This window comes from Pseudorca crassidens, chromosome 1 (genome assembly GCF_039906515.1).
Source record: "Pseudorca crassidens isolate mPseCra1 chromosome 1, mPseCra1.hap1, whole genome shotgun sequence".
In the NCBI taxonomy this organism is placed as follows: domain Eukaryota; kingdom Metazoa; phylum Chordata; class Mammalia; order Artiodactyla; family Delphinidae; genus Pseudorca; species Pseudorca crassidens.
The window spans coordinates 1,135,751-1,163,484 of NC_090296.1; the positions used below are offsets into that span (position 1 = coordinate 1,135,751).

Consider the following 27,734-nt stretch of genomic DNA (forward strand, 5'->3'; position numbering starts at 1 on the left):
GTGTGAGTGGCCAGTGGGGGGAACGGCGAGGGCTCTGAGGGTGGCCCAGTCTGCAGCTGCTCCCTGAACGGAAACAGGAGTTTTCAGAAAGCCCCTAGCCGTTGCCGCCCAGCCAGTCCTCACCTCAAAGTCCGCATCGGACAGCCAGCCGCTTGCTAGTCCCTACTGGGCAGCCGGCCACCTGCTAGTCCCTGGGCATGGCACGGGGGCAGATGAGGTGTCTGGGTGGATGCACGGCTGGCCCAGTCCGGCAGGGTGGGGATGGGGGATGGGGACAAGGGAGGAGCAGCAGGAAGTGGGGAGGGCAGGAGAGGGCTCCCCACCACAGCTCCCCAAAGCTTCTCAAAAACGGAACCAGCTCAGCGGATTCACCCTGCAGCCTCATGTTCCCGCTGACCAATCCCAGAGCTGCAGAGGAGGGCTGGGGCATCTGCAGGGCTGAACGCGGGGCTGTCCAGGGTGGCTCCCTGGCAGAGTACCCCCGCCCCCACCAGGGCAGTGGGCAGCAAGGCTGGCTGCAGCAGGAAGAGCAAGTGCGGGGCAGGGTGCAGCCCCCTGCACTGTTCCCCCAGTGAAGTGCACACACAAGTAGGTCTTCCAAGTGTCCGGGTTTATTGAGGGCTTGAGGGTCTACAGGGGAGCCCCAGGTGCCTGTGGGGAGGGCCTGCCATCGGCCTAGAGGGGCAGCGGCCCGGCGGGCAGCCAGGGATGGGGTCTCCAAAACCTGTGCAGAGAGACAGGGACAGAGGTGAGTGCAGGCCCCAGGAGTGGTCGGTCCTCACTCAGGGTGGGGGAACCCCACTCTCAGGGCTGGCTGGGCTGGGCAGGGCAAGGGGGATGGGGGTGTACCTGGGTTTACTTGAAAGTGTGGCTCTCTGCCCCACCGCGCCCGAAGCCTGCGGAGAAGCAGTGGGCGGGTTAGGGGTGGCCAGGGGCTGTGGAGGTCAGGGTCAGGTGGGGGCTGCGGGGAGCATACCTTTGGGGCCGAACATGGCCGCGTAGCAGGGATGGTTGCAATAGGGCTTGCCTTCATGCTGCGGAGAGAGGCGCATGAGGGCCTGTCACCCCTCCCCCATGCCCCGGCCTCCCTCCAGGCCCCACCTACCTCGGCGTGAGACCCCGAGGTCAGCGTCTTTCCACATTTCTCACACTTCAGGCAAGGGCGATGCCAGTCCTTCCCCAGGGAGGTCACCCGCTCAGCTGCAGAGGGACAGACATGCCCCCCGCCCCGTGAGGTGAGACACTGCTCCTGGGACACGGGGCACACCCACCTGCTCGCACAGCGCCTTCTCCAGCCACCTCTGCTCAAGGCCTCGCCCACGCATGCCCGGTGGCCCACCCAAGGTCTCAGCGGCACCTGTGCCCCACGGGGGGAGAGGGGCACCTCCAGTCCCCAACCAGTCCCGCCCAACTAGCGGGGGTGGGCGCCGGCCCTGAGCGCGCCCCTGAGGGCTTGGGTGGGGCTGCAGGAGGAGGCGAGGGGGCCTTGGGTCGGGACCCGGGCCGGCTACCGGGTTGAGCCCTCCGCCTCTGCACCGGTGACGGCGGTGGGGCCTAAGGGGCGCCCTTCCCCGTGGCGAGGCGGGGGGACTTCCCACCTCCTCCTGCCCTTCCCCTGGGTGGGCCCCGGGGCGCGGGACAGGAAGGCCGCGCCCGGGATCTGAGCGCGCCTGGTCTCGCGCCCGGGACGCCGGTTTCCGCGTCTGTTTCTACTTAGCGCTGGGAGGGGCGGCCAGAGCCCCGCGTTCCTTCCTACCCCTCGGGGTCCCCGCCCAGGGCGCGCGCGAGAGGAGGCTAGAGAGCGCAACCCGGAGACGGGAGACCCAGAGACGGGCAGACTCAGAGACGGGAGGCCCAGAGGGACCCGGAGAGACAGCGGGGCACAGAGATGGAGGGCCGTCCGACGCAGGGGTCCCGACCCGCACATCCAGGCGGCCGCGGGCAAGGCTGAGGCGTCGCCCCGAGGCGGTGCCCCAAGTCCCCCTGCGCCCCCGGCCCACCTGAGCGGCCCCGCGGCGGGGACCCTGGGCCGCGCTTCCGCGTGGGGCGGCTCAGGGACCCACAGTTCGAGCCGGGGAGGGTGGGGGTGGAGTGCGCTCACCAAAGTACACCTCTTTGTTGCACTTGGGGCACTTGGGCATGGTGGCGCCGGGTCCGGGTCGGGTGGCTGGGCGGAAGCAGAGCGGAGCGCGGGACTGGGTGGGTCGCGCCAGGTCCTCGCCTTTCAAGCACCCCGGGACCCCGCCCCTTTGGGACCCGCCCCTAGCGCCCCGCCCCCTGAGCCCTGGACTTGGGCACGGAGGCCTCGGACCCAAGCCAGCAGACCGAGAAAGGTCATCTGGTCCACGCCCGCTTTGGGGTACGACCCGGGCCTAGCCGACGACAGAGCGTGATCCGAGCAGTGCAGGAGATCCGTGGGGACTCACTGAAGGGGCGGGGCTGGCGCACCCGGAGGAGCCCCGCCCCTCGCCCTGGACTCTGGCCTCGCCGGGTCCAGGATCTGGGGCAGTGGGGCTCCCCAAGAGCAGGAGGGAGCACCCCACCCCCAGCCCCAGATATGCCGGAGCCAGGGAGGGAACCGGTCACCTCTAAAATGCAAAGAGATGCAAACCAGCGTGTCCCCTTCCCCCGATGGAGGTTTGGGGACACCTGCCAGGGGAGTCTCAGCCTGGTAGCCCTCCCCCAGGAACTCCCCGCGGCCTCCATCACGCGCGGGGCCAGGAGGACCGCCCCGCTCCGCCCCGCCCCAGTTCCCCACCCCCGAGGGACATACCGGTCTCTCTCACGCGCCCCACCTCAGACCCGCCCCTGGAAGTCCATCGGACCGCAGCGGGAACGTCCCCAGGGAATTCAGAAGAGGGGACTCCGCGACGGGGCATCCATTTTCTCCACGGGGACAGCCATCGGCTGCGGGGGCTGGGGGTTCTGTGGCGGGAAGTGGATGCGGCGACGCCCAGGCCGGCCCAGGCCGTCTGGGAGATGCCGGGGCCGGCGGGGGAGGGGTCTTTATCTCTGCGGGAAGCGCCGAGTGCAGAGCGGTGGTCCAAGTCGTTCGTCCAAGGAAAGCGGGAGCGGCCCTGGAGCCTCCGCCGTGCCAGGCAGAGACCGCGGACCCCACCCGCCCCAGGAATGGGGGAAGACCTAGGGGGCTGGCTCTCTCGCGGGCTGCGGGGTCCTAGGCCAGCCTCTGCGGACCAGCGGAGAGGCCTGCATCTCAAGGGGGTGGGGCCCTCGAGGGGAGGCGGCTGGCCAGCCTCCCATCTGCCCCTTAGCCCAGGCTGAGGTGGAGGCCTGGGTGGGGTCCCAGTGCTCTGTGCCCTGTGGGACTCTGCCTGGGCCAACCCTCCTCCATCACTGTCACCCAGGCCACCTCCCTAGCCGTGTCTCCATCCTACACCATGAACCTTTACCAGCACCAGCGTCCTCACGTGCCCTCAACCATCTCGCCAAACAAAACGTCATCTCCGGGCCTGTCCAGGCCCTGTCCCCATGGAGGGTGCTGGAGACCATCCTCTGACAGGGCCCAGGAGCCCCGGCCTCCCCACGCAGTGACGCCCTCACCCTTACCACCCGCTGCGAGCAGCCCCCCCCCCCCAGTCTGGCAACGGGACCAGGAGTGGAAGCCGTGGCTGCCTCCACCCCGACGGCGCCCCACCAGGCCCGGGTCGGGGTGACGGTGAGAGCTCCAAGCCTTCAAGGGTAAGGGAGGCCGGCCGCACCCCAGCCTCGGTGAGGAGGACGGCCCACTGGACCCCACACTCCCGCGGCGGGCCCCCCACACCGCTCTCCAGTCACTCCCACCTCCCTGGGACCCCCTCTCTGAGGCCACAGTTCTGCCCCCCCACCCCGGGAGCTGTGCAAGCCCCGGGGTCCACAAGGTGGGTAGCCCCGGTGCCCGGCTGCCCGCTGCCCTCAGGAGGCGGTGCACGCCCTGCCCTACACTGGTGGAGCTCCGGGCCCGGAGCCTCAACACCCTCTCTGCCTGGCACAGGGGCACCTCAGCATGGTTTCTGGAGCCGACACCACCGGCCCAACCTTCCCACAACCCCCACCCGGCCCTTGATGTCTCCTTGGCCTGCGCCTGATGCCACCAGGCCAGGCCAGGAACAGGAGGTGGTCCTGGCTTCCCTCATCTCCTGGCTCCATGATCCAGAGAGCAAGGTGGGCAGGAAAGAAAGCAGGAGAGTGCCGGGGGGTGGGGGGGTGGACGGGGCACACGGAGACACAGACACAGCTAGGAAATGCAGACAGGTAGAAGCAGCGAGAGGGGAGGAAGGGCAAAGACCCCTGGTGATGGAGAGGACCACGTGGGCGGGGGGCACGGGGCAGGACACTCTGGGGTAGGTGGGCGTCTGTCACAGCAGATCCCGGGCATCAGGCCACACGTGTTGCACGCACCGCCTTGCAGATCCCTGAGAAGGCTGCCCCAAGTGGGTGTGCCAGGCAGAGGTCAACTCCACCGGGATGATGAGCTGGGGGGGGACAGTGACCGACAGGTTGCCTGGATGCGCACGCGTGTGTCCCAGGGCCTTCCTGGGTGGGCGTATCCATCAGGGTGTCTCTCGGGGCATGCGTGCATGAGGCCCTTCTCTGAGCAGCTGCCTTCCCATGTTTCTGCCCGGCCCACACCCCCAGCCCACTCAGGGCTCCGGGCCAGGTGGGGCTGTGAGCCGGCTTGTCTGCCCTCCACACACCTGGCCCCAGGGATGACGCCTCCACACCACCAACACTGGGACTCCAAACCCGCCTGACCCTGGGGGTGGGCGGAGCTGAGAGCCCCCCCTTGATAAGCAGGGTGATGAATCTCTTCTTGGCCTTCCCCGCTGTTATTGCCATTGCCATGGTCACAGCACGGGCCCCGGTGGGGAGGATGCCAGGGGGGGCCGAGGGCCATGGGCGTTGCCCTCTGGTTGCTACATAGCATGGTTTTTCCAGACACACAGACACACAGACACACACACACACAGACACACACACACACACACACACACTGCCCGGAACCGTCCCAAAGCTTCGGTCACAGACTGACGTGTCCCTTCAACTCCCCCAGCTCCCTGTCTGTCCTGCCCACCTGTGGGGGTGGGGACCCCTCCAGCTGCAGACCCCCCAGCACTGGGGGACTGTGGTGGGTGGACAGATCCTTCAGCCCCCTAGACTCTATGGCCAGGCACACCCCCATTTGAGGCTTGACTGGGTGCCCATCAGGGCCCTGACAGTCCCTCCAGGAACAGGCTTCTTGCTTCCATGGGCTCACCTGCCCAGGATGCACTTGTGGGGGAGTGGCAATGGCCTGGCCCAAGGTCAACCAGACTCGGGACCACCGGTCCAGTTCAAGACCCAGATCTGCCTTGCCTGGCCCTCCACCCCTTTCCTTACTCTTTTGGGGCCCTAGTGGCATTTGCTGCACAAACCCATGGAAGGCACGGAGTGAAGCACCTCGCACACCCCAAGATGCAGCCCGCCCCAGCGCTACCAGCACCGTGGCCCTGCGCTCTTCTCCCTCCCAGCACTGGCTGGAGGCACAGGGGCTGCGTCTGGAGTGTGAGGGACCGCGGCCAGGACGGCTACTTGCCCCAGGCTGCTCTGTGCCCGGAATGTCCACCCTGCCCCAAGCCAGCCTAAGGACATCCAGGGCCCTGAGACCGGGGGGAGGTCACTGCGGAGTTCTGGCTGCCTGGCCAAAGCCACCTCCACACGCTCACCCTCTCTCTGCGCACTCCCGCGCCCTCGCCTGCTGAAGCTCCGCCCAGGCTCAGCTGGAGACCCAGATGGCAACGGGGCAGGACCCTGCCCTGCCGCAGAATGCTGGATGCAGAGGGCCAGGCTGGGGCCCTCCAGGCGCCGGGAGAATTGGTGAAGGCACGGCTGGGCCCCAGTGACCGCTGAGGAATCCACCAGGAGAGCTCTGCCCCTCAGGGCTGGACAGACACCCCCCCCCCGGCACACCCCCCCCCCCCACCCCCCCCCCCCGCCATGCCATACACTGTGACACTTGCCTCTGGCCTCTTCCCTACCATTCTCAAAGCCCCCACCCAGTGCCCAGTGCCCCAGTCTCCGGGCTCCCTCCTCAGTGTGGACAGGTGTAAGGATGTCCCCTGCTAGGGCTGGAGGCCAGCAGGGCCTGTCTGGTGTTCCTGCACCCAGATGCCCTGCAGGGCCAACATGTGCTCCAGGACCACTGCTGAGCCCTGGGCCAGAGCTGGCTTCCTGCCCCCAGAGGCCACCCCTCCCTGCCCTTCCCCCAGGCCCGGCTGAGTCTGAGTCGTGGAGACTCAGACATTCCCAGGGCCTATTTTTAACAGCTTGTCTCCCGGGGCCCCTTGTCTGGCCCGAGGTCCTGCCCCGGGCGGCCCTGGGGCTGCGGAAGGGAACGGACTCTGTGCTTTCCCAGAAGGACGCTGATCCTGTCCACCAGGCCACGGCCTGGCCAGGGTAGGAGAAGACCCCTCTCCTCCTCTGCTGGAAGCAGGCGTGGGATGCAGAGGGGCTGGGGTAGAGGGATGCGGGCACCTACAGCCTTGAGTTCCCTCAGCCCGCCCTGCCCTCCCCCTCCCCCCACCCCCACCCCAGGCTGAGCCTAGTTCCGGGAATCTCTGTGCCCTGGAGCCAAAGCCCATGCAGCAGCGCCTCAAATTCCAGCCTCATCAGCCCAGCAGCTGGGCATGTTCAGGGCCACAGACCCACCCCTGCAGCCAGCTGGGCCCTGAGGAAACGTGCTGCCCACACCTGGCCGCCCCGGTCTCCCGCCAGTCCTTGCCTGTCCCAGCTCCCAGAGGCCCAGAGCCGGGGTCACAGGCACTAGGTGACTTCCTGACCCTTAGCACCCAGGGGGCCACAGCCCATGACCAGTGCGCCGGTGCTTGGAAAAAGGTCATGCTCCCTCAGGCCTAGAGCAGCTCAGCCAGGCTAGCCTAGCTGGGTGGGGTCCCCAGGGAGCCTCCAACAGCAGAGGCCCAGGGGAAGGTGGGGGCCTAGGGCAGGGGATTCTGGGCCTCAGGGAAGTGGGGGCCGAGGGAGCTGCAGTCCCCACAGAGATGCCTGGAGGGTGGGGGTACCAGCTAGGGCCCAGGTCTGAAATGGGGTGCAGGGTGGGTCTTGGAGGGTCCTGGCGAGGAAGTGGGGAAGACTGGACCGGTGGGAGGTGGGGCACAGCTGGGGAGCAGCATGGCGGAGGAGGCCCGGGCGCTGTGCCCAGCCCTGGGGTTCTGGATGGAACAGAGGTGGTTAGATGGCATTTCAGGGCCACCTCAACTGGCTGGGACCGGGCTGGAGGGGTGGGGGTGGAGGCCGGGCGGGGGTGGGGGGAGGTGGAGAAGGCGGCACACCGTACGGGCCTCCCCTGCGTCTTGCAGGGGCGCCCGAGGAAACACCTGGCTTGTGGGGAGGCTTCCTGGAGCTAGTGTCACCAAGAGAGCCCCGGCAGCGCAGGGCCACCCGCGGCCCCCACCGACGACACCCAGCGACCGCGAAGAGACAGACGGTACCGGCCCCGCCCCGATTTCCATGACAACCCCGCGGAAACAAACACGGAGGCGCGACCCCCTCCGCACGCAGGAAGTGGAACGCGCCCTCCCGGGCCAGAACCCGGCAGTGGGAGGGCACTGCGTCCCTGGCAGGGCTGGGCCGATCCTCCCTCCAGGCGACCCCGGCAGCCCTCGCCCCACCCCCCCAGGGCGGGCCTTCACACGAGAATAGGCCCCGCCCTTCCCCGGCTTTGGGGGAAGGGCGCGCCGCAGATCAAGTCTTCCCCTACGCAGTTTCCCCTGGAGCCTCCTGGAGGAGGGGCCCCGGCTGTGCTCTCAGCAGCCCCTAACCGGCCGGACGACAGGAATTTCCCATCCGACACCGGGAGCCCTCAGCGAGGGCGGGCCTGGGGGTGCTCAGGGAAGCCTGAGTTCTCCCCCAAACGACCCCCCAACCAAGGAGCCTCGTGCTGGCGGGAGGGAGGTGGGAATGTGGAGGGGTGTTGTCCCAGCCCCTCCTCCGAGCGTGCTTGCCCGAACCTCCCCTCTGCCTGGGGTGGGAACTGGGCGCCCTTGGGGCACCTGCTCCAGCGCCTCCCATCCCCAGGGCAGGCCGACCCACCCTGCACATCCTGGCTGCGCTCCAGGCGCCGGCCAGGTACGAGGAGACGCTGCCGCCCACGCTGGGCGCCTGGACTGGCCAGGAGGAGGGCGGCTTGGCACTGCAGACACCAGGAGCCGGCCCTCCACCCCAGGGACACGGTTGGCTGCTCGAGGGACAATGAGCCGGGCACCCAGGCTCAGCTGTGTCTGGGCCCGCGTACTGGAGGGCGGGCCAGGCACGGGCCTGTGCCACGGGCTGGGGCGCTGGGAGCTGTCCCTGGGGGCAGGGCACGTGGGGAGCCGGCTGCCTATGGTGCTGGGGACACGGGCCCAGATTGAGCAGGCCCGGATGACGCTCCTGGCTCGGGGAGGGCGAGGCATCTGGGGGTGGGGTGCTGGGAGCAGGCCAGGGCAGGGCTGAGCACTGGAGGGCAGGTCTCCGAGGGTTCTGCCCCCGCGCCCAGCGTGGAAGAGAAGGGGCGCCCTCTGGTGGGCTGCCCGGGAGCCAGCAGGTAAAGGGAAGGCAGACGAGGAGGAGAGGCCTCCTCCCAGCTACTGAGAGTTCCCGGTTGCAAAGGCAGAGAGAGCCTGGACAGCCTGGGGAGGCCAGAGGTGAGTCCATCAACACTGCAAGCCCAGACGCAGATGCTGTTCAGGCAGGAGCCCCTAGGCCTCTCCTCCAGACTGCCCACGTTCTGTCCCTGGGCTCCCACCAATGCCGGGGCCGGCCGACCACGCTCAGCCTCGCTCCCCCAAACCCTCTGTACTTCCAGGCTCCTCCTCGTCCCTGACCACCCTTCACCGGCTTCTCCCCCTGCAGAGGACCCCTCCTCTGCTCACCTGCCCCCTCTCCCTCCACATGCCATGCCCTCTGCTCTTTCCCGAGGCTGACCTCTCCCTCTGGGTCTCTGATGGATCAGAGGACCCCCTGGTTTTGGTGCCCATGTCTGGGGACCAGGACCCCACCCCCGGATGCCTCCCACCCTCCCCACGTCCAGCTAGTCTGGTCCCTCTCAGGGGCCCAGCCCACCTCAGTGTCGGCACCACAGCCTAAATCAGCGCCTCCCCGCCTCCCAGCCACGACCACCGCCGTTGGGAAGAGGACCCCCGGACGAAGGGACGCTATCCCGGCTTCACACCCATGCCACAGACACAGACACAGACACAGTGCGGGGTTGTGCGATCCTCAAACCTTTCATTGACAGCAGAACGCCCGGCAGTCGAATGTGAGCCACGTGAGGGCGGCGGGCGGGCGCTTGCGAGGCAGGGTGGGAGGCGGGCAGAGGGCTCCTGGCAGGGATGTCCCTCCACCCTTGGGACACTGTGAGGGGCGTGGCTGTGGCTGTCACGGGCAGGGGGAGCATAAATAACACTGTGGGCAGGACTCGGGCAGCAGGAGGGGGAGCGTGGGGCGGCCACCTCAGAAAGACCCACCCAGGCCACAGGGACGTTCAGGGACGTGTGGGCCGTGAGATACAGACATGGGGACACGGGGGGCCAGGAGGACACAAAAGGGGTGACGGGTGGCTGGGGACACAAAGGCAGACACACCCAGGGAGACAGGGTTGGTGGGCAGGGCTCTGGAGTCAGCTCAGGGGCTTCCTCCCCAACACGCAGGCCCTGGACTCGCAGGTGCTGAGGTGGGACTGGGCGGCGGTCACTCTCCCCTCGTAGCCAAGCAGTGGGCCCCTGGCCAGGGGCCTGCGCAGGCGGGCCAATGCCCCGCAGAAGGGCCTGCGGGCCTAGGGCTGAACCTTGCCCTCGGGGTCCTTGTCATAGATGTAGCTGCCAACAGCTCCGGTGTTCACCCCTGTGGGGAGAGGGGCAAGGGTGGTAGGGGAGGGGTGGAGGAAGGGAGACCCCGCATCCCAGACCCTCCTGGCCACACTCACCCTTGGGTCCGAAAAGTATTCCGTAGCAGGGCTTGTGGCAGTAGGGCTGGCCGTCGTGCTAGGGACGAGATGGGGGGGGCGGTGAGAAGCGAGGGCCACGGAGTCCACACTCCCCACTCCCCCTGGTGGCTTCCTCCGGGTCTCCCTGAACCCTCGAGTTCTCAAAGCCTTGGCCAGGTCGGCTTACCTTGGGAGAGCTGGAGGGGAGGACAGCGCCGCCACGCCACGCCACGCAGCTCTGCGCGCACGCGAGCCACGAGGCTGGCCACCAGGGGACAACGCCCACCGCCCGGCACCCCCCTCCCCCGCCTCCCGTCCCCGGCAGCTGCGCGCCCCGCCCCCAACCGTCCAGCCGGCGCCCCTCTCACCTCCGCGTGCCCGCCTGGGGTCAGCGTCTTCCCGCAGCGCTCACAGCGCAGGCACGGCCGGTGCCAGTCCTTGCCCAGAGACGTCACCTTCTCGGCTGGGGACGGGAGAGGTGGTGAGGTCGGGGGCCCCCCTGGCGGAGACCTCCCAGGCTGGGGGTGGGCGCGGCCACTCACCAAAGTAGACCCTCTTGTTGCAGCGAGGACACATGTTGGGTTCCCCGGTGAACGTGGTGACGCTGGAGGCTGGGAGGGGGAGGAGTCAGGACGGGGCACAGCGGCTCCGACGCCCCGGCCCCCCTGCCCCCGGAAACTCAGCCCAGCCCACCTTTGCTGGGCCCCTTCGGGGGGCCGCTGGCCTTCCGCTCCTCAGCTCGGGCCACGGGGACCTCGATGGGGCCAGTGACCTGCGGTTTCTCGGCAGAGGGCTTCTCGTAGATGTAGGAGCCGGCACCTCCGATATTCACCCCTGTGAGGTGGCAGGCACTGTAGGGGGGGTGGCCAGTGGGCTCGCCCACCACCCAGCCCTCACAGCCACCCCCCAACTTCTCAGAAAAGGGTCCTCCACGGCCCACTGTGGGGTCAGGACCCCCACCCAGAGGGCACCCGTGGGCTGCAGATTTCCGGGAAAGGCACGGAGGATGCTGGTCCTTCAAGGACGGGAGGGGCCAGCATGGGGAAGGAGACAAGGGGGCCGGGGGAATCCGAGGGTCCACAGCGTCCCGCCAGGCCAGCCCCAAGTCTCTGCTGGGCCGAGGATCGGCACTGGCCACGTCCCCCAGCGCTGGAGTAGATCACACGCCGTGGCGCCCCACCCAGGCTCACCTTTGGGTCCGAACAACGTGGCATAGCAGGGCTTGTGGCAGAAGGGCTTCCCGTCATGCTAGGCAGAGGGCAGGGCATGAGGGCGGGGGCCGGGCCTGGGCTCCCCGGCCCCCCCCTCCCTGCCCGGGGGAGGGGCTCACCTCGGCGTGGCCCCCTGGCGTCAGCGTCTTGCTGCAGTGCTCGCACCTGAGGCAGAATCTGTGCCAGTCTTTGCCCAGGGAGCTCACCTTCTCAGCTGGGGCGGGAGAGGGGTCAGGGCCAGCGCCCTCCTGCCCTCCCGCGCTCAGCCGCCTGCTGCCCCCGCTGTCCTGCCCGCTCCTGGGCAGCCTCTGCGCCGGGTCCCCTTCATCTCCACCCAGGAGCCACGTGGCACCTGCCTGCTCCCCCACCGTAACCACCTTCTGCTCCCCAGGGGCCCTGCTCTCCCTCTGGGTCTCGGGCACCCTCATCACCCTGGGTCACGGGCTGCAGCAGGGAACTTGGACGGGGTCCCAGCTCAAGCACCTGCTAATCCCCTCACCAGGACACCTGCCCCTCCCTCACACACATCCCCAAACCCTCCAATCAGGCCCTAATGGAGCTGGCAGAGCGCCCCCGCTGAAGGGTGGCCCCAAGCCTCCAGACCCCTGCGAGAGGCCAGTCCCTGTCGCCACCATGGGACACCCGTGGGACAGGACGCCTGCCTGTCTATATTTGGCTTCCTCTCCCTAAGCTCTGAGCGCCCCCCCACCCCCGCCTCTGGCTGCTGCTTTGGCACTCAAGGTCTGAGACCAGCTGCTGAGGGTCACGTTGGGGCCCCTCCCTGTCCCCTGCCCCAGGCTGGGGCTGCTGGGCCACCTCCCAGTGGACGGAAGCTGAGGCTTCCCCAGGGGAGCACAGCAGGAAAAGGGCGGAGGAGAGGGCAGGAAGAAAGGCCGGAGCTGAGTTGGAATTCCTCCCAACTGGAAAGGGGCCCGGCCAGAGGCATCGGGGAGGGGAGCAGGGGGGTCAGGTGGGCTGGGCCCCTTCCACCCTGGCAGAATCTGGCCAAGCCCCAAGAAGAGGCCAAGGACCAGTGGCTCCTCTGGTCCCCCTCACAGAGGGGCCCCCACCTGGGCCAGGCCTCCCCCAGGGCCCCAGCAGAGCAGGGAGAGAGAGCCTGGCCAGGGGCACCCCGAGCCCCAGGTGGCCTGTGGGTGCTGCTGGAGGGCAGTGAGTCCCCCTGGTGGCCCAGGTTCGGAGCCCTGAGCGATGTCTCCCCACGGCCCTGGTGGAACCTGCTGGCCCCGGCCAGGGGCAGCACAAGCTTAGATCCCTCTGGCCACTCCACCAAGGAGGCTGGGACGCAGGCTGGCCAGGCCTCGCCCCAGGTCCATGCCAGGGCAGATGGGAGCTGGCTGAGCCCAAGGCGGGCTCGGATCCTCTCCCAGTTCTCCTTCTGGCCAGCGGCGGCCGAGGCAGCTGCAGCTCAGGGCTGCCAGAACCACTGGCTGGTTTGTAGGATGTGGCCACCTGGGGGCAGGGGAATGACCCTCAGACCCACTGGCCAGGTCGACGGCCACACATTACCGGCCCAAGTTGGGAAGGCAGAATCGATTGAGCCTAATGGCTCGGAAGGGAAACGGCCCTCACCCGGCTGCACGGTTGTTGGGGACACAAAGGCTTGGTGTCCCTGAGGTCACCCTGGGGTATCCTGGCCCAGGTTGCACTGTGCACACGCTTGGGGTGTAGGCTGCTGGGGTGAAGCCTTATTGGGGGTAGGCTGCTGGGGTGAAGCCTGATTGGGGGTGGGAGGGTCTGGCCCCCAGCCCTTTCCTCCACCAGGGCCTCCAGACCAGGACAGAAGCCAGCCGAGTCTGAGCCGCCTTTGTTTTCTGCTGGGAGCCGGCGGCCGCCCAAGCAGGCAGAAGCGCTTTTCCGGGCTGTCCACGGGACTGTCGGCCCGGTCCTGAGCTAGCATGACTGGGAGCAAAGTTGCGGGCAGCGGGGCTGGCAGGAGGACCCTGGCGCTGGCCCCCACCCTGAGCCTTACAGGATGAGCCCTGTCTGGGATGGGGACAGAGGGCTGGGCGGACTTCTGGGGAGGCATCCGGAAGCCCCTCGGCTTCCAGCCAGCCCAGAAGCACTCCAGGCCAAATCCGGTCCCTCCCCTCTGGGAACAGCAAACAACGTCGGCCTCCTCTGGCCTCCTCCTCGAGCTCTGGCCTGCTGGGAAGCCAAGTGGCCATCTTCACCTCGGCCTGTCCCCAGTCCAGACCCGGACCACTGCCCTTAGGATGACAACAGAAGGATCGGATCCCCCGTCTGTCCCTGTCTCTCCCTGCCCTTCTGGCCATCCTGGCTTGTGCCACCAAGTCTGTCTGTGTGGGCGTTGGTGGGAGGCTCGGTGGGCAGGGACTTCGCCGCCCTGGCAAAGTCGGATCAGCCAGGATGAGCGAGAGTGGGTGAGCCAGACAACAGGGTCAGAGCGCCAGAGTGTGGGTGAGCCAGTGCTGGCGGGGGGCAGGTGCCGCCAACCCAGGGGGCATCCTGGCAGAGAGGACGCCCTCCTACCCAGCTACCTCCTCCTGAATGCCACTGTTCTGACCGTGAGGAAGCAGGGGGCCTGGCCACCTGGGCTCCAGCGTCCTCTCCTGCTTGTGGGGACTCGCTTGTCACCTCACCCCCGGGAAAGTCCTGGGGGGACGTGAACCAAGGAAAGGCGCGCGCTGGGACACGCAGGAGGTAGAGGCCAAGGTCGCCCCCGCGTGGACTGAGTCCAGACAGAGCCCAGCCCTAGCCCAGCCCCGCGTGGGCAGAGGTCGGGGTGGGGGCTGGGGGTCACGGGTCGAGGCCACGCCAGCCCGGCCACGTGTCCGCGGAAGGCGGGACTGGGGTCCGCGCGAAACGGCCGAGAGGGACAGGAGCGCGCGAGAAGCGCCCGGAGATTGCTGCCCCGCCCGACCCCGCCCCGCTCGGCACCGCCGGGAGAACCGCGATGCGCCCGCGAACCCAGAGCTCTCCCCCAAGCCCGGGCGTATTCTCGGGGGGACCACGCGCCCCCCCACCCGCCGGGCCTCGGGCCCCCGCCCCACCCCCATCGTCCACTTCGGGGTTCGGGCGTGGCCGCCCCCAGCTTGTCGCCGCTCCGCCCTTCAGCCGCACCCGCGTGGGCAGCGCGGCGAGCCGGGTCGGGGCCGCGCATCCTGGACCGAGAAGGGCGGCGGGGTGCTGGCCGGGCCCGGGCACTCACCGAAGTACACGGTCTTGTCGCACTTGGGGCACTTGGAGGCCATGGCCGGTGCGCTCCCGTTCAGCCCGTGTCCTCCGCCCGCGCCCGTCTCCCCGCCGCCGCCGCCGCCGCCGCCGCCTCGCCCGCCCCGCCAGCCCCGCCCGACCGGCTGTCTGTGCCCCCATTGGTCTGCGTCCGGGGCGGGGCGTCGGGAGCCCGCCCTCGGGGTCCGGGCGCCGCGGGGGCGGGGGCGCACCTGCAGGGGCGGATGGGGGGCGACTGGACCCGCCGGGCGCCCCTGGGTCGCGCGCGCGAGGTGGCCTCTACCCAGGCCCGCCCTGTCCTCGCCTGTTTCCATGGCAACGTTGGGGCAGCCAGCCGGGCCGCGGGTGGGGCTGGGAGTCCGCGGCCCCCTCGACTGGGGGCGTCCTGGCCAGCGGGGGCCTCGGCCCGGAAGGGCGGCGTCGGGACAAGCAGACTGACTCCCCGACGGCGGACCGGTCCGCCCTGCCCGGTCCTGGCGCCCGAGTCCCCAAGGGAACCCTACCCCACCCTGCCGCGCGCCGCCACCCCGCTTCCCTTTGTTGCTCGGTTTCTATAGCAACGGCCTTGCGGTGGGATAGGAGCGGGATTCCGGGCGGGCGCGCCACCGGTCCAGGCCCGGTCCCGGCCCCGCCTAACACTGTCAGTGGTGCTGAAGGCCCAGCGGGTGGAGGGCAGGGCGCCTGCCACTTCCAAAAACAGCGCGAGAGAAACTGCTGGAAGGGGGTTGGGGAGGGGATGCCTGGCACCGAGGGGACCCGCGGGGCTGTGCTGCAGGCTCTGAAGTTGTCCTCCCCAAGCTCTCCCACCCGAGGGCGGTAGGGAGGGGAGGAGAGGAGGGAGAGGAGATGTTGGGGCCCCTGGAGTGCCCCTTTCGCGGGTGCTGTGGCCGGCCAAATGGGCGGACCCTGCCGTCAGCTTCTACCCCTATCCCCTCCCCCGGCTCCCGCCACGGGCATCCCTCGTCTGGACCCCACTAGCTTAGGGCCCAGGGCCTCTGACCTCCAGCTTGGTGGTGCCGAAGCACCCTCCTGGAGGGCCGGGGAGCTAGGGATCTGCCAGCATTCGGGGTCTCTCCCCGGGGTCCACAGCCCTCCTGCCAACAGGGACCTACCTACCTGCCTGACCACTCCCACTCTCCCTACCTGCACCTGGAGCCATGCAGGACCCGGCCCTAACCCCCGGGGTCTGGGGGACCTGGAGGACGCTGGGGCCACCTCCCAGGGGCTCTGCCTCCTCATGGGCTCTCCTCTGGACCTCCATCCCCAGCTGAGCCTCAAGTCCGGCAGATGGACAGACCCCCAAGCCCAGACGACTAGGCCCAGGCTGGGCAGCGGGCTCCAGCCCCCTCACCCCCTGCCCTGTCTTTGAGGCTCTGTGCTGGACACTGAGGTCTGCCCCCCACTGCCCATTTCCTCTGCCTGGTGGCGTCCGGCGCCTCTCCTGGCCCCTGGTGCCAGCGTGTTCACAGTGGTTGGGTGAGCCAGTCTCACAGGGCAGTTTCATGGCAGCCCTGCCGCGGCCCTGCTCCCAGCGGTGCCCCCACCCATTGCACCCACACCCTTCAGCCAGTGCCATTTCCGTGAGGACAACAGCCCAGAAACATGTGGCCCCCCTCAGGCCTAACTGACCAGCCTGGCCGGCCCCCTCTCCCTTCGCACTCGGGCTCTGGCCCCGAGCCAGCCAGGGCAGAGACCAGAGAGGAGGCCTCAGCGGGCCCCCCTTCTTGGACAAGGTGGCCTGCAGGTCAGTCATTCACATCCCGCTCCTGGCTCAGGCTGGGTGTCCGGTGTCTCTGAATAATTCATGGGCCCACTGCCCCCCACTTGGCACCTGTTACCACCTCCTCTGTAGCTTGGGAGCCCCCGGGGACCCCCGGGCATCAGCCTCCGTGACTCCACCCCGCCCCTGAAATTTGCAGGACTGCTGTGGAGGGCGGACTGGCTGGGCACTGGTGTCGCCCAGCTTGGAGAGCGAATGGGGGTGGAGCAAGGGAATGGTGCTGGGCCCTGGCCAGATGCCCTGGAGCCGGGGAGGGGAGAGTGGGGCGGCGCAGGTGCCCTGCCACCCAGCTGCAGTGCCTGGGCTGGTGGCACCGGGGCTGTTGTGGGCCTGGCGGGAAGGGGCACAGATCGCGGGACACAGAGCAGCGGCATCTGCCTCTGAGGCCACTGAGGGCTAGGGACTGGGGCAGGTACAGGCCAGGCCAGCTCCTGGTGAGCAGGCCGTGGGGCTGGGTGAGGACAGCAAGTTCGTGGGAAGCAGGCAGGGCCTGCCCCGAGGTGGCCAGGCCAGGTGGCCAGGTGGTAAGGCAGGCCCCTCCCCTAGGGCCGCAGCGCTGGCAAATGGCACACGCAGGAGCCCAGTCTCGCTCTCCCACAGGACCCCCAGGGCTGCGCCCAGCGGTGGGCAGGCGTCCAGGCTGAGTCCCTTGTGGGGACTCTTGTCCCCCTGAGATGGCCCTGGCGCTGGGGGTTGTGGAGGAGACGGCTACAGCCCCCTGCCAGGCCCACGAGAACAGACCAAAGCTGGCAAACACTCCTGGGCACCCAAGAGCTTGCTCCCCCCGCCCACACCCGCCTCCCACCCCGCCGCTAAGCCTCGGCTCAGACCCCCCAGCAGCGGAGAGGCGGACACGCAGCCCAGGCCCTGCCCAGCACAGTGCTGGGGTGGGGGCGGGGGACCCCCGGCTCCTGGCTCTCCGCAGGGCCTGCCTGTCCTTGGTACGGAGATCTCGACCAGCCTGGGGGGAGGGCCAGGTTGGGGGAAGGGAAGTCAGTACCGGGCCTGGGGAGAACCCTCCCTTCCCGTCCCCACCCCACCCCATCCTCAGGCCCCAGGACTGGAAAAGGCCCCGGAGGAAGCCAGTGTCTTTCTCAAGGTCACCAGCCTGGCCTCCCAGCCTGTGCGCCGCACCCCCCCACCCCCCACTGCACCTCGGCTGACACTGCAACGAAGCCCTGGGGCAGCAGGGGCAGCAAGGGGTGGTGCCAGGACTGCAGATTAGAATTGGCTGTGGGGGGGCGGGGGGCGGGGGGCGGGTGCCACAGCCACTCCTCTGACACCCTGGCCCGCCACCCTGCGGGGCCCTGCAGCTGGGTCCTGGAAGGCCAGGACGCCCCTTATCTGTCTCCAGCGAGGGAGCAGGGTGGTTTCTATTTCAGTTCCCCAGCTGAGATGCCCACGCGTCACAGTGGGGCTGGAGGCACAGGAGGCAGAGCTCACGGAGGGGAGCCCCTCGGCTGGCGGAGGTTAGCGTGGCTCCCAGACCCCTCCCCACCGCGGCCTGGCCACACCTGTCCCCTGGGCCCGGAGCGGCTGTGCGGGGGCCAGCCGAGGCAGGATGTCTGAGAGCGGACTTGCTGAAATCTGAGCGAGCCCTCCCTGTGGAAACTCCACACCTGCTAGGGGTGGCCCTGCAGTTCCTGGCAAAAACCCGCAGACAGCTGGGGCAGGGCTCTGCCAGGAGCAGGCTGGCCGGCCGGCTGACCCAGCTAGGCTGGCTGCCCCGACGGAAGCCAGGCACCTGCCAGTCTGGGTCCCAGGCCAGGTCCAGACCACCCCCTGCCTTGAACAGACACAGGGGGTCTCCGCTCCCCCACCCCTGCCCCCGCCACCGAGTGAGCGCCAGCGAGCCCTGGCTGGACCTCTCCCTGCTCCCAGGGCCAGGTGGTGGGCATCGGGCCAGGGCCTCCGGGAGGCAGGTATGCGGGCCAGGCCTGCCACGCGCTGCTCGCCAGTGCCTCTCCCTGAGCGTCCTCCCCCATGGCGGGCCGGGGGAGCCCAGGCTGGGAGCGCCGGCTCTGCCCTGAGGGTGAGGTGGGCCCAAGACAGGGAGAGGACTGGGGACAAAAGACACGGAAAGGGCTAGTTGGATTTTTTGTTTTTATGAGTTTTTTTTCTTTGTTTTTTTTTAATATGAAAATTACTTGAAAAGACAAGGGGCCAACCCCACCAGGCAGCTCGGCTGGCCACTGGCCACGCCGATCCTAACATTCCAGGTGTAAGTTACAGAGCTTAAATTCATCTACAAAAAAAGTAATAAAAATAAAATTTAAAATGGCACCTTCAACAGAACACAAGGAAACTCCCGGCCGGCCCGCAGGCCCGCGTCGCAGGGCGAGCGCTGGGGCGGCCCCTCAGCTCCGCTCCGGCCAAAAAGTAAACACAAGCTAAAAAGGTGACTCCTCGGCGGCCCTGGAGTAAGTTAGGCGGCGCTTCCCCCCCACCCCCGCTGGGGGCCGAGGAGCAGTCTCTCTGCAGGGGGGGCGGGGGGGGCGGGGGGGGGCACTACCGAAACCGGGCGGCGGGGCGGCGGGCGGGTGGCGGGCGGGCGCGGTCTGCGGCTGGAGGGCCTTGCGGGCAGGCGGGCGGCGCCTAGTCCTCGATGACGATGGGCTCGTCGTTGACGGGCGCTGGCGGGGCCGGCCGCAGTGGCAGGGTCTGGCTGGGGCGCAGGGCGATGGGCTTGTAGGGCCTGCGGGCCGCGCGCTTGGTCTCGGAGGACGAGAGCAGCTTGCGGATCTTCCTGTGATCGAGACACCGAGTGACGCAGACGAGTGACACGGACACGGTGGCCCCTGCCCCCTGCCCGCCGCTGGTCCTGGAGGCCCCACCTGGTCTCCTCGGTGGCCATGTAGAACACGTCATCGGGGGCGTCGATCCAGTTCATCCGCCGCCGCTTGACGGGGGGCAGGGAGCCCCCCCGGATCAGCCGCACCTTGGTGGGGTACGCCTTCCCGTTGAGCAGCAGGTTCCGGCTTGGTCCCTGCGGTGGGGAGGCGCCAGGGGTCAGCCCGGGGCCTCCACGTGGGCACCCAGAAAGCCCGAGGTGGCGGTCCCAGCGGGGAGCATGGAGGCTTGGCCACCCCGGGCGGGGAGGGGGCCCTCCGAGGGCCATGGAGACCCGCCGCCTGCCCCTTCTCTGGTCCCACTGGGCCTCCCAGATGCTCCCATGCAGCGCCTGCAGGGCTGGGGGGCCTCCCCCAAAGGCCCGCGGGAGCTGTGGGAACACACGTGTGTACGAGTGTGGAGGACGGGGACCCTCCCTCTCACCATGTGCCTGGTCTGTCCGTGATTCGCCAAACCTGACAAGAGGGAGGAGAACAGGCTGTGAGGTCCAAGGCAAGGCACGTCCTGCACTCAACACGCTCGCTGAGGACCCGCAGCCGAGAAGCAGGAGACCTGGGGCCAGGTCCCCCCAGAGCCACAGCCCGCACCCAGGCGGCGCTCTGGGTGGGGGCCCGGAGTCTCGGATCTGAGCTCGCTCCCTTGACTGGGCCGCGACAACCGGGGCCTGGTCTACGGTGGGTATAAATACAGTGGCGCCGGGCAGCCCCTCTGCAAGGCGGCCACTCCCCGGGCAGCACCACTCAGACCCCAGGAGGCCGGGCGACCCCGGGCTTCCTCCCGAGGGGCCCCCAGCCCCCATCGCAAACCCTGGGGCCAGCCACCCAGGGAGGAGCTGACAGAAGCTCCTCGAGTGGCCAGGAGGCCAGGCTCTGGCCAGGGTTCCAGTGCTTCCACCCCATGGCCGGGGGTCTGCAGCCACAAGCAGCTGCCCCTCTGAAGGGGAAAGACGCCGTCCCAGGTCTCAGTCCACATTCCCAACGGGCGCCCGAGACCTGTGGCTCCCAGACACACGTGGGGCGAGTCTGTGGGCGGCCGTGGGAGCACGTGCCCACGAGGGCTGGTCTCCACCACTTGCGTCCTGCCAGAGGCCTCCCAGGACCAGCTCCTCCCAAAAGGGCCCCTTGGCCACGGTTCGTCTCTTGACGAGCAGGGAAGAGCTGTCCAGCCCTCCCCTTTGCACACCGCCTCCTAACTTGGAGTACCCCAACCCCGGCAGGGCAGAGGGAGGGGCCGTGGCACCCGGCCTGCAGCCCTCGAGGCCCTGTGCTACTTACCCAGGTAGGTGCCTACCAGAGGGATGGGTGGCGGAGGAAAGAAAGCACACGGTCAGCGTTACGGGGGAGCGCGTGCATGCGGCAGGCCAGAGGGTGGATGCAGCCGCAGGCGCGTCCGTGGGCCTGTTAGCCCATTAAGGCCCCACCAGTGCCAGAGGCCGGGCCTCGCCCAGAGCCAGCTCCCGCCACCCGCTGCTGCCCCCGCTGCCCCACAGCACCCCAGGAGGCCAGCTGTGGCCTCCTCCCAGGGCTCATGTGCAGCCCCCGATATCCCCACCCGGGATCTGCACGCTGGGGCTGAAGTAGATAGGTATGGAAGCACATCGATCTCGGAAAACCCGACAGAAGCAAAAAGATTTCATCCCTCCCGCTAACTAACGGCTTTTTCACAGGTCGGACCACAAAGCCCAAAGCTGCCTGCTGATGAGCACGCGGCCCCTCACCCCCTTCTGTGGGTGTAATCAGACCATCCCCAGGGCACCTGTCGCAGGGGCAGATGAGCAGCCAGCCCCGCTGCTGGGACCAGGGGCTGCGACAGCCTCCCCGCCCGAAGGCTATGGGGGGGAGGAGGGAGATCAGCAGGCTAGCGCCCCGCCCTCAGAGCCCCACCGCAGGGTCGTGGGTGAGGCAGCCAGGGCAGGGGGGGGGCGGGGCCTGGTGCAGGCGAGAGCCTGTGTCCAGATGGGGTGAGATGGCAGGACCCGGCACCAGTACCCCCGGCTGACCCTCAGGGTGTGCCTGCTGGGGCTCTCAGACACAGCGGAGAGAGGGAGCGTACAGGGGACAGGGCTGGGCCAGTGGCCGCTGGCCGCTGCTACCTCCCGGGTCCCCATGTCCGGCCCACCTCCCACAGATCCCAGGACAGCCAAGCCTCGGCCAGACCCCTGGGGCCAGTAGCCCTCCAGTCCTGAGCTTGGGGAGGGCTCTGGACGTGTCCATGCTTGCTGCCCCATGGAGCTGGGGTACCCACACCCGACCTGACCTTGCCGTCATGAGAGGCTGGCAGGAGGGGCTCCGAGTGCACTTGCCACGTTCTTCCCTTCAGCTGCTTCCCTGTTCACCTCCCCCCCCCACACACACACACACGGGTCCGGCCGCAGGCAAATCCCCGGGGGGCCCTGGGACACCCAGGTCTGACACATCCCACACTGCCACAGTGGCTACACCCTCCTAGAGCAGCCCCAGCCCACGAACACCCCACCGCCAGCTGAGGGGGCAGAAGCCGGGCCCTGGGCAGGTGAGAGGAGCCACATTCCAGAGGCGCCGACGGCAGGAGGGTCCCACAGAGGGCTGCCCTAGCGCACACCCTACGAGCATCCCATCCCGCTCAGGAGAGGGCACTACTGCTGCCTCAGCTCTGGGACCCTCAGCCCTGGGCGCGCCTCCATGCGGGGCCCTGACCTGAGCGTCCACCCGGGCCTCGCCGACCCCCACCCAGCCATGCCGGCCACACCACAGCTCTGTCCCACCTGCCCCCCGAGGAGACCAGGGTCCCAAAGCCCCCCACTGGGGCAGGGGCGCAGGCAGGGTTGCAAGCACAGCGCAGGCGGCCACGCAAGCTGAGGCTGGCGGCATGCGGACAGTCGCAGCACGACAGCAGACAGTACAGGCGGGCGGCGGGGGCACCAGGGCCGCCGGAGCGAGGACAGTCCACTGACCGGCGCTGGGCCCGGAAGGAGGGGTGGCCCGCGAGCCGGAGGCCCCGGGGCAGGAGGCAGCGTTGGGCGAGCTGGGGGCCCGAGGGGCAGCGCTCCGGTCTTTGCCGAGCGACAGGTGAATCGGGAGGAGCCGGGGCAGCAGGGTGCGGCCCAGCCCGCGTGGACTGCCCTTGGACGTGCCCTGAGCCGTCCGCCGCGCACGCGTGAGCACAGCACACACAGGCACGCGCGGAGGGCCGGGCCTTACCCCTACTGGGCATCAAGAGGCGCTTCTTCACGTTGCCTGGCAGCGCCCGGCGGCAGGAGAGAGGAGAGAACACACGGTCAGCGGGTGCGGGCGCGGCGGGGGCCAGGGTCGGGTGCCCCGGGGCCACAGGCCGTGCTGGCCAAGCCCAAGGCCCCGCCGGACTCACCGTCCACCCCGTTGTGCTGCTCGTAGCTCCTCTTGCCCAGGATGGTAGGGGAGCCGTTGTTGATGACGGGGGCCGACTTGGCCGGGGTCAGGCCGCCGAGCACGCCGGACACGCTCTTCACGGGGTCGGGCTTCGGGGGGCGGGGGTGGGTCTCTGCAGAGGCAACGCGGGCAGGTGGGCGCACTGCGGGCCCTCGGCAGCAGCCCTGCCGCCCGACTGTGGGCTGCCAGAGCCCAGGCCCATGGCGACCAGGGCCCTGGAGGGCACCGCAGGCCAGCACCCCCGGGCATCCTGCGAGCGGGGACAGCTGCTGGGGCCGGGCTCCTTGGCTCCTCAGCCCTGGCCAAAGGGCCGCAACACCGGGGACCACCGGCAGCTTACAGGCTCCAGATACCCATAAACAAGCAGGTCCACTCAGCGGCCACCGGAGCTGACGGCACAGGGCTGGCCACTAGACAGACGATGAGTTTTAACGGCCCAGCTGGCTGGCCGAGGACGAGCCCACGAGCGCCGGCCTGGAAGGCACGGGCTCACACCTGCCAAGGTCCCACAGCCCTGGGGGGCTCGCAGGGAACAGAGACCACCTCCTCCCATGGGTCGGGTCGGGGTGAGGCCAGCCCCGGGACCGAGACTCCACAGCAAGTGCTGCCGGGAGCTCCCGGCTCTGGAATGTCCCTCACGAAGGGGAAGCCCCGCCCTCGTCCAAGCCCAGCCAAGGCCAGCCGAGCCCAGCCGAGCCAAGGGCCCAGGAACAAGCCGGGCGGGGCGGGGCGGCAAAGCCAGCCGAAGGGCTCAGGGTCCCCAGGCCACGAGGCCCCTCTCTGCAGGCTGCTGCCTAGGAGTGCACGTCTCCCACCCAGCCGTGACCCTGCCCTGGGGCGTGGGGCGCGGAGAAGCCCCCGCGGGAGATCCAGGCTCAGAGGCATCACAAGAGCCAGTGCCCCCGACCCAGATCCCTGGGGACTGCAGGGGCGAGGGGAGCAGGGTGGGGAGAGGCTGGGACCCCCTGGGGGGGGGCCAGGGCTGCGCTGGAGGAGAGCAGGCTCACCAAGGTGCCGCAGGACGGCCTCCAGGGGCTTCCGCGCGGCCTGCTTCAGCACCAGCGGGCTCTGAGAGGCTCCGGGCAGCCTTGCCGTGCCTGTGGGGTGCGAGGCCCGGGTAAGAGCTCCCGCGGGGGCTGCACACCCCGTCCCCGCCAGCCCCGCCAGCGCCCCTCCCGCAGGGACACTCACACTCAGCCTTGATGGCCGCGCTGTTGATGGGCACGTAGGGGTGCCGGGCGGCATGCCACGGGCGCAGGATCTCACGGCACAGGCGCCGGGCGATCCGCGTGAGCTTGGTGGTGTGCAGATAGAAGGCCTGTCTCGTCTTCATGGCGAACCTGGGGCTCCCGCTGCTCCGGGCTGGGACGCCGTGGGGGCTCTGCGGGAGGGGCGGGCCGCCCCAACACAGCGCCATGACCGCAGGCCGGGCCGCGGGGCGCGCGCTGGGGCGGGTGGGGGGCCGACTTACCATGTTACTGCGGTTGGGTCCTGGCCTCTCTCCATCTAACCGGGTTGGCATTTTCAAGCCACCATATTTCTTCCAATATGTCCAACAAGATGCGCAGAGGCGACACTGCATGTTAGGGGGACCCCAAGAATACCACTGGTAAGACTGGGTGGCTACGGACAACAAAGTTGGAAATAGACGGATTCTTAAGCAGAACCAGTGACGGCAGAGAGCATTACACAGCTGTCGCCCGCCCGCGCCCACCACCCACCCTGTGGGCCCGGGCACCCGGTACTCCCCGAGAGGGCTTCCCCGGCAGGGCGTGGCCACCGCCCCCAGGCTGGGCCCCAGGGCAGTGCAGGGGCGCCCAGGGCTGTGGGCTAGGGGCACCCAGATGCCAGGCGGGGCACTTACTGTAACAGCTCTCGCAGGCCCGGCCGGCCCCAGGGCTCTGGCCTGGCGCCCCGGCACCGTTCACCACGCCTGCCTTCACGTTATTGACGCTGATCTGGTTCGGGTTTGGCTTGTTACTTAGGTAAGGAAAGGAGAGAGGGAAGACGTCACGGGACCACCAAGCCCTGGGCGCGCGGCTCTGGGGCCCGGCAGCCCCAGTCCAGACCTGCCTGGCCACAGGGCAGACGCTGACCCCTGCCTGAGGGTGTGTGATCTTTCTCCCCTCGAGTTCTAGAAGCAGCTCCCACCTTGTCGACACCCCAGCTCCATCTGCCTGCGCTTAGCTCAGCTCAGAGTTGAACCCCAGGCCGGGTGGGGTCCCGTCCTGATGCCCTGTGCTGTCCCCACCTCTGCCCCCGGGCCACCACGGGCTTCGATGACAGGCCCCCGACTCTCTCTAGGACTCAGCCAGGACGGCACCACGGGGCCACGTGGGACGCGGGACGGCGCCGTGAGGGGCGTACTTACTAGTTGGGGATATAAACTTGCTTTAACTTGCTCTCCGCTTCCGCTGCTTTCAAGCGTTTCTTCAAACACAGAACAAAGGGTCAGGGCGGCCAGCAGGTGGGTCTGGAGAGGGCATCCCCCAGTCCCCACGCTGCCCCCTCACCCTAAAGTTCCCACAGGACCCCTCGGCCCCCGCCCAGGCCGGGCCCTCACCTGCTGCACGTATCTGTCGGTGGTCTTCCACATGTAGTAGTACTCGATGATGCTGGTGAGCGACTTCCAGGGGAGCTGGGGGGAGAGGGGCACGTCAGGGGGCGGGCGGGGGCATGGCGGGGCCGCTAACCCCACCCAGGAGGGGGCAAGCCTCCCCCCAGCCCACGTCAGGGCCCCTCTCAGGCCTTGCCCTCTCTCTCTCCCTCTCAGGCACACTCCATTCAACGCCAAGAGCTTCCTCCCCGGTTTCGGCACCTCTGCCCTGCTCGGTCGGCGGTGGGTGCCCCCTCCCGTCGCGCAAGGCGCTGGACGCCCAGACACCAGCCCCACCCACGACCGTGGGCTGCAACGCTTCCCCTGTACGTCCTCGCGGTCACTCTGCTCCCGGGTCCCAGCTCCCCCGCTGTGCGGGCGCCACCTCTGGGCTTCACAGGCTGCCTGTGAGTCCAGCGTGGCCGTCAGAGTCTTGCCGCTGCCATCCCGCCCCCTGCGTTTCCACGCCACCTCCGGGCCAGTCTCAGGCGAGTCCCGCGGCGCGGATTCTCCCACGACGTCCTCCCGGGCGTGTCGACAATTCAGACTCTGTGCGCACCGGGGCCGGGACGTGCGGGAGGCGTGGCGAGCTGAGTGCTTTATGTCCCGCCCGCCTCCTCGCTGCGCTTGTTTCCGTGTGAGGAGGCCTTGCTGCCCTGCTTAGGTGTTCAGTACGTTCCGTGCATCTGCCTCGCACAGCGGGCCGGCTGTCTGGGCTCGGCCTGTGTCCACGGCACCAGGGGCTGCGCGGGTCCCTCTGATGGCCTCTGGGGACCGACATGCTTCTCCACCCTCAGTAGTGCCTGCCGCCTGCCTTCTGACGTGCGTGCTATGGCATCAGCCTCGTCCGTTACTGCAGAGGTGCTGCTCAGAGTCAGATGTTGGCGAGGCCGCTGCATCCCGGCCCCTCCTAGGCGCTCGCGGTCAGGCCGGCCCGGCCGCCCCTGCCGCCCTCTCTGCACAGGCGCGCTCTTCTGAGTGACCACCAGTTGGCCACCTTTCAGATGAGTTCAAGTGTATTTCAGGGGCTGTAAGGGCAGGAGGGGCCCCTGAGGGCACAGGCCCTGCCGGTGCTGGAATCCCCACGGGCTCACTGGTGGACACTTGCAAGGGACACAAAGCAAGGACGTACACGGAGACGCTCGGCCACTTAAGAACAACCAACACAGCCAAACGAACCAAGTCAAACAAGGCCCGGCGAGGACCCCGGCGACACCAGCGTGGACCTCGCCTTGGTGGCTCAGCCCAGGCCCCAGCAGGCGGCCTTGGGCGTTTCCTCCGGAGCCACTAACAGACAAGGGGACGGAAAAACGGCGGCCCGGCGGGCACAGCAGGGCCCTGAACCTGCGCCCCGGTACTCACGAAGTCTTGCTGAATGTCAGTGAAATCCTTCCCGTACTTCTCCAGGGCCTCCTCAAACAGGCTGGCCTCCGAGGCCGACCACTCTTCCATCTCGTCCCTGCAGAGGACGGGCCCGCCCTGCGGCACCAGGGCCGAGATGGCCTTGGCGACGTCGTACACACTCCTGTGCAGCGTGTCCATGGCGTGGAACTGCAGCAGGAGAGGCGGGGTCGCCTGGGCCCCAGAGCTGGGGCGACCCCACCCCGCCCGGCCCCAGGCAGGAGGCACACCCGGGCCGTGTGGGAGGCCACAGGACCCAGGGGCTGGCCCTCCCTGCCACCTGGGAGGGGATACGGACAGTCTCGGGGGGGCGGCCGGGGGCCTCTGGGGAGAGCACAGGGACAGGCCAAGCTGCTCGGAGCAGAAGAGGGGAGCAGGTGTGCTCCCAGGCCCACTTCGGCAGGGGCGGGACTCCAGGAGGGGGGGGCTCAGCCGGCAGACAGTGGGTGACTGACCCCAGGGCCAAAGTGCCCTGGGCAGGAGGGGCCGGCCTAGGGCACGAGCCGTCCTCTGGGAGATGCCGCTGCCTCTGAGGTGGCAAGTGTGGAAAGAGAAGGGCGGGCTGAGGACGTGCGGCCCGCAGACCAGCAAGGGCCCAGTACGGCCTGACCACGTGCCGGCCGGCAGCCTCTCACCAGCATGAGACAGGGTCACCACACAGGGGCAGTGAGAGCCCTGCACTGTGCCCCCCAGGGAGGGCTGTGCCGCCCGGGCAGCGGCTGCTGATCTGAGCAGACGCACAGGGCCGCGGCTGCCCGATGGCCTTCTCACTTACCAGGGTGATGTCCCGAGAGGCGGCCGCGGCGCTCATGTGAAGGCTGGGCTGTCGGACAGAGCTGCTGCAGTCCAGGGCGCGTGCAAAGGTGCCCACGGAGCTGGGGAGGAGGAGAGACGCTGACCACTGGAGCGGACAAGCAGGAGGAGCGGCCGGACCAAGCCAGACACGCAGAGGCGTCCAGACTCGGCTGTCTCGGGAAGGAACACTGTGGTCTGGAGCGCGGGGACGTCGTTTCTGAGACCTTGCAGACCTCTTCTTACAAAAGAGAGCCTTCAGGTCCTGAGGCTCAGGACCCCATTCCTACACTGTTTCCGACGGCACCCGGCCCAGGCGCCTTCTGGGCGTGTGGCCCCCGTGTGCTCGCAGGAGCTCCCCTCCTGCTGTCCCAGCCCAGGGACCCCTGGGGGGCCGGCCTGGGCAGAAGCTGCTCCTCGGAGGGCTGCCCCTTTGTGCCCAGGAGGCCCTGCGCCTCCAGGCCACATGTGCCCAGTCCCGGAGCCGGACGAGCAAGCCCTACCGTCCGGGGAAAGAGCCCCCATCTGCGGCCGGCTTACGTGGCCT

General features: G+C 68.7%; 3 protein-coding genes across 8 annotated transcripts in view; all 3 read right to left on the reverse strand.

Annotated features, from left to right (window-relative positions):
- Nucleotides 1–589: 589 nt before the first annotated feature.
- On the reverse strand, nt 590–2,262 carry LOC137207587 (cysteine-rich protein 1). Of its 2 annotated transcripts, XM_067707639.1 has the most exons (5): nt 2,102–2,262; nt 1,106–1,200; nt 977–1,034; nt 850–896; nt 590–724 (listed from the first exon to the last, which is right to left on the reverse strand). In XM_067707639.1, exons 1-4 carry the CDS (start codon nt 2,139–2,141, stop codon nt 856–858), a joined length of 234 nt encoding a protein of 77 aa, XP_067563740.1. In that variant the 5' UTR covers nt 2,142–2,262; the 3' UTR covers nt 590–724; nt 850–855. The 2 variants fall into 2 exon arrangements, with proteins under 2 accessions (XP_067563740.1, XP_067563820.1); XM_067707719.1 differs by lacking the exon at nt 977–1,034.
- Nucleotides 2,263–9,241: 6,979 nt separating this feature from the next.
- Nucleotides 9,242–14,711, reverse strand: LOC137207690 (cysteine-rich protein 2). Of its 3 annotated transcripts, none has more exons than XM_067707837.1 (8): nt 14,360–14,711; nt 11,289–11,383; nt 11,149–11,206; nt 10,652–10,792; nt 10,501–10,569; nt 10,327–10,421; nt 9,959–10,016; nt 9,242–9,876 (listed from the first exon to the last, which is right to left on the reverse strand). In XM_067707837.1, exons 1-8 carry the CDS (start codon nt 14,694–14,696, stop codon nt 9,809–9,811), a joined length of 921 nt encoding a protein of 306 aa, XP_067563938.1. In that variant the 5' UTR covers nt 14,697–14,711; the 3' UTR covers nt 9,242–9,808. The 3 variants fall into 3 exon arrangements, with proteins under 3 accessions (XP_067563938.1, XP_067564111.1, XP_067564023.1); XM_067708010.1 differs by having other exon boundaries at nt 11,289–11,334; nt 14,360–14,538; XM_067707922.1 differs by lacking the exons at nt 11,149–11,206; nt 11,289–11,383 and having other exon boundaries at nt 14,360–14,464.
- Nucleotides 14,712–18,251: 3,540 nt separating this feature from the next.
- Nucleotides 18,252–27,734, reverse strand: part of MTA1 (metastasis associated 1) — a 37,755-nt gene continuing 28,272 nt past the window's right edge. For 2 of the 3 annotated variants that reach the window (XM_067708195.1, XM_067708121.1), the window contains exons 9-21: nt 27,171–27,270; nt 26,357–26,545; nt 24,962–25,036; nt 24,770–24,828; nt 24,263–24,378; nt 23,870–24,021; nt 23,590–23,779; nt 23,406–23,495; nt 22,358–22,510; nt 22,192–22,227; nt 19,436–19,467; nt 18,997–19,148; nt 18,252–18,908 (exon numbers count right to left, since the gene is read on the reverse strand). In XM_067708195.1, the coding sequence (XP_067564296.1) occupies nt 18,758–18,908; nt 18,997–19,148; nt 19,436–19,467; nt 22,192–22,227; nt 22,358–22,510; nt 23,406–23,495; nt 23,590–23,779; nt 23,870–24,021; nt 24,263–24,378; nt 24,770–24,828; nt 24,962–25,036; nt 26,357–26,545; nt 27,171–27,270 (1,495 nt within the window). In that variant the 3' untranslated portion in view covers nt 18,252–18,757. Of the gene's footprint in view, nt 18,909–18,996; nt 19,149–19,435; nt 19,468–22,191; nt 22,228–22,357; nt 22,511–23,405; nt 23,496–23,589; nt 23,780–23,869; nt 24,022–24,262; nt 24,379–24,769; nt 24,829–24,961; nt 25,037–26,356; nt 26,546–27,170; nt 27,271–27,734 lie in introns of those variants that run through there. The other variant, XM_067708268.1, reaches the window with a different exon arrangement.

Coding starts and splice junctions, on each gene's coding strand:
- LOC137207587 (XM_067707639.1), bottom strand. CDS start 2,141: ATGCCCAAGTGCCCCAAGTGCAACAAAGAGGTGTACTTTG. Junction 1,201..2,101: donor CAACAAAGAGGTGTACTTTG/GTGAGCGCACTC, acceptor GTCCCTCTGCAG/CTGAGCGGGTGACCTCCCTG. Junction 1,035..1,105: donor CCTCGGGGTCTCACGCCGAG/GTAGGTGGGGCC, acceptor CTCTCTCCGCAG/CATGAAGGCAAGCCCTATTG.
- LOC137207690 (XM_067707837.1), bottom strand. CDS start 14,696: ATGGAAACAGGCGAGGACAGGGCGGGCCTGGGTAGAGGCCACCTCGCG. Junction 10,793..11,148: donor CACGTTGTTCGGACCCAAAG/GTGAGCCTGGGT, acceptor GCCACCTCACAG/GGGTGAATATCGGAGGTGCC. Junction 10,570..10,651: donor CCCGAAGGGGCCCAGCAAAG/GTGGGCTGGGCT, acceptor TCCCCCTCCCAG/CCTCCAGCGTCACCACGTTC.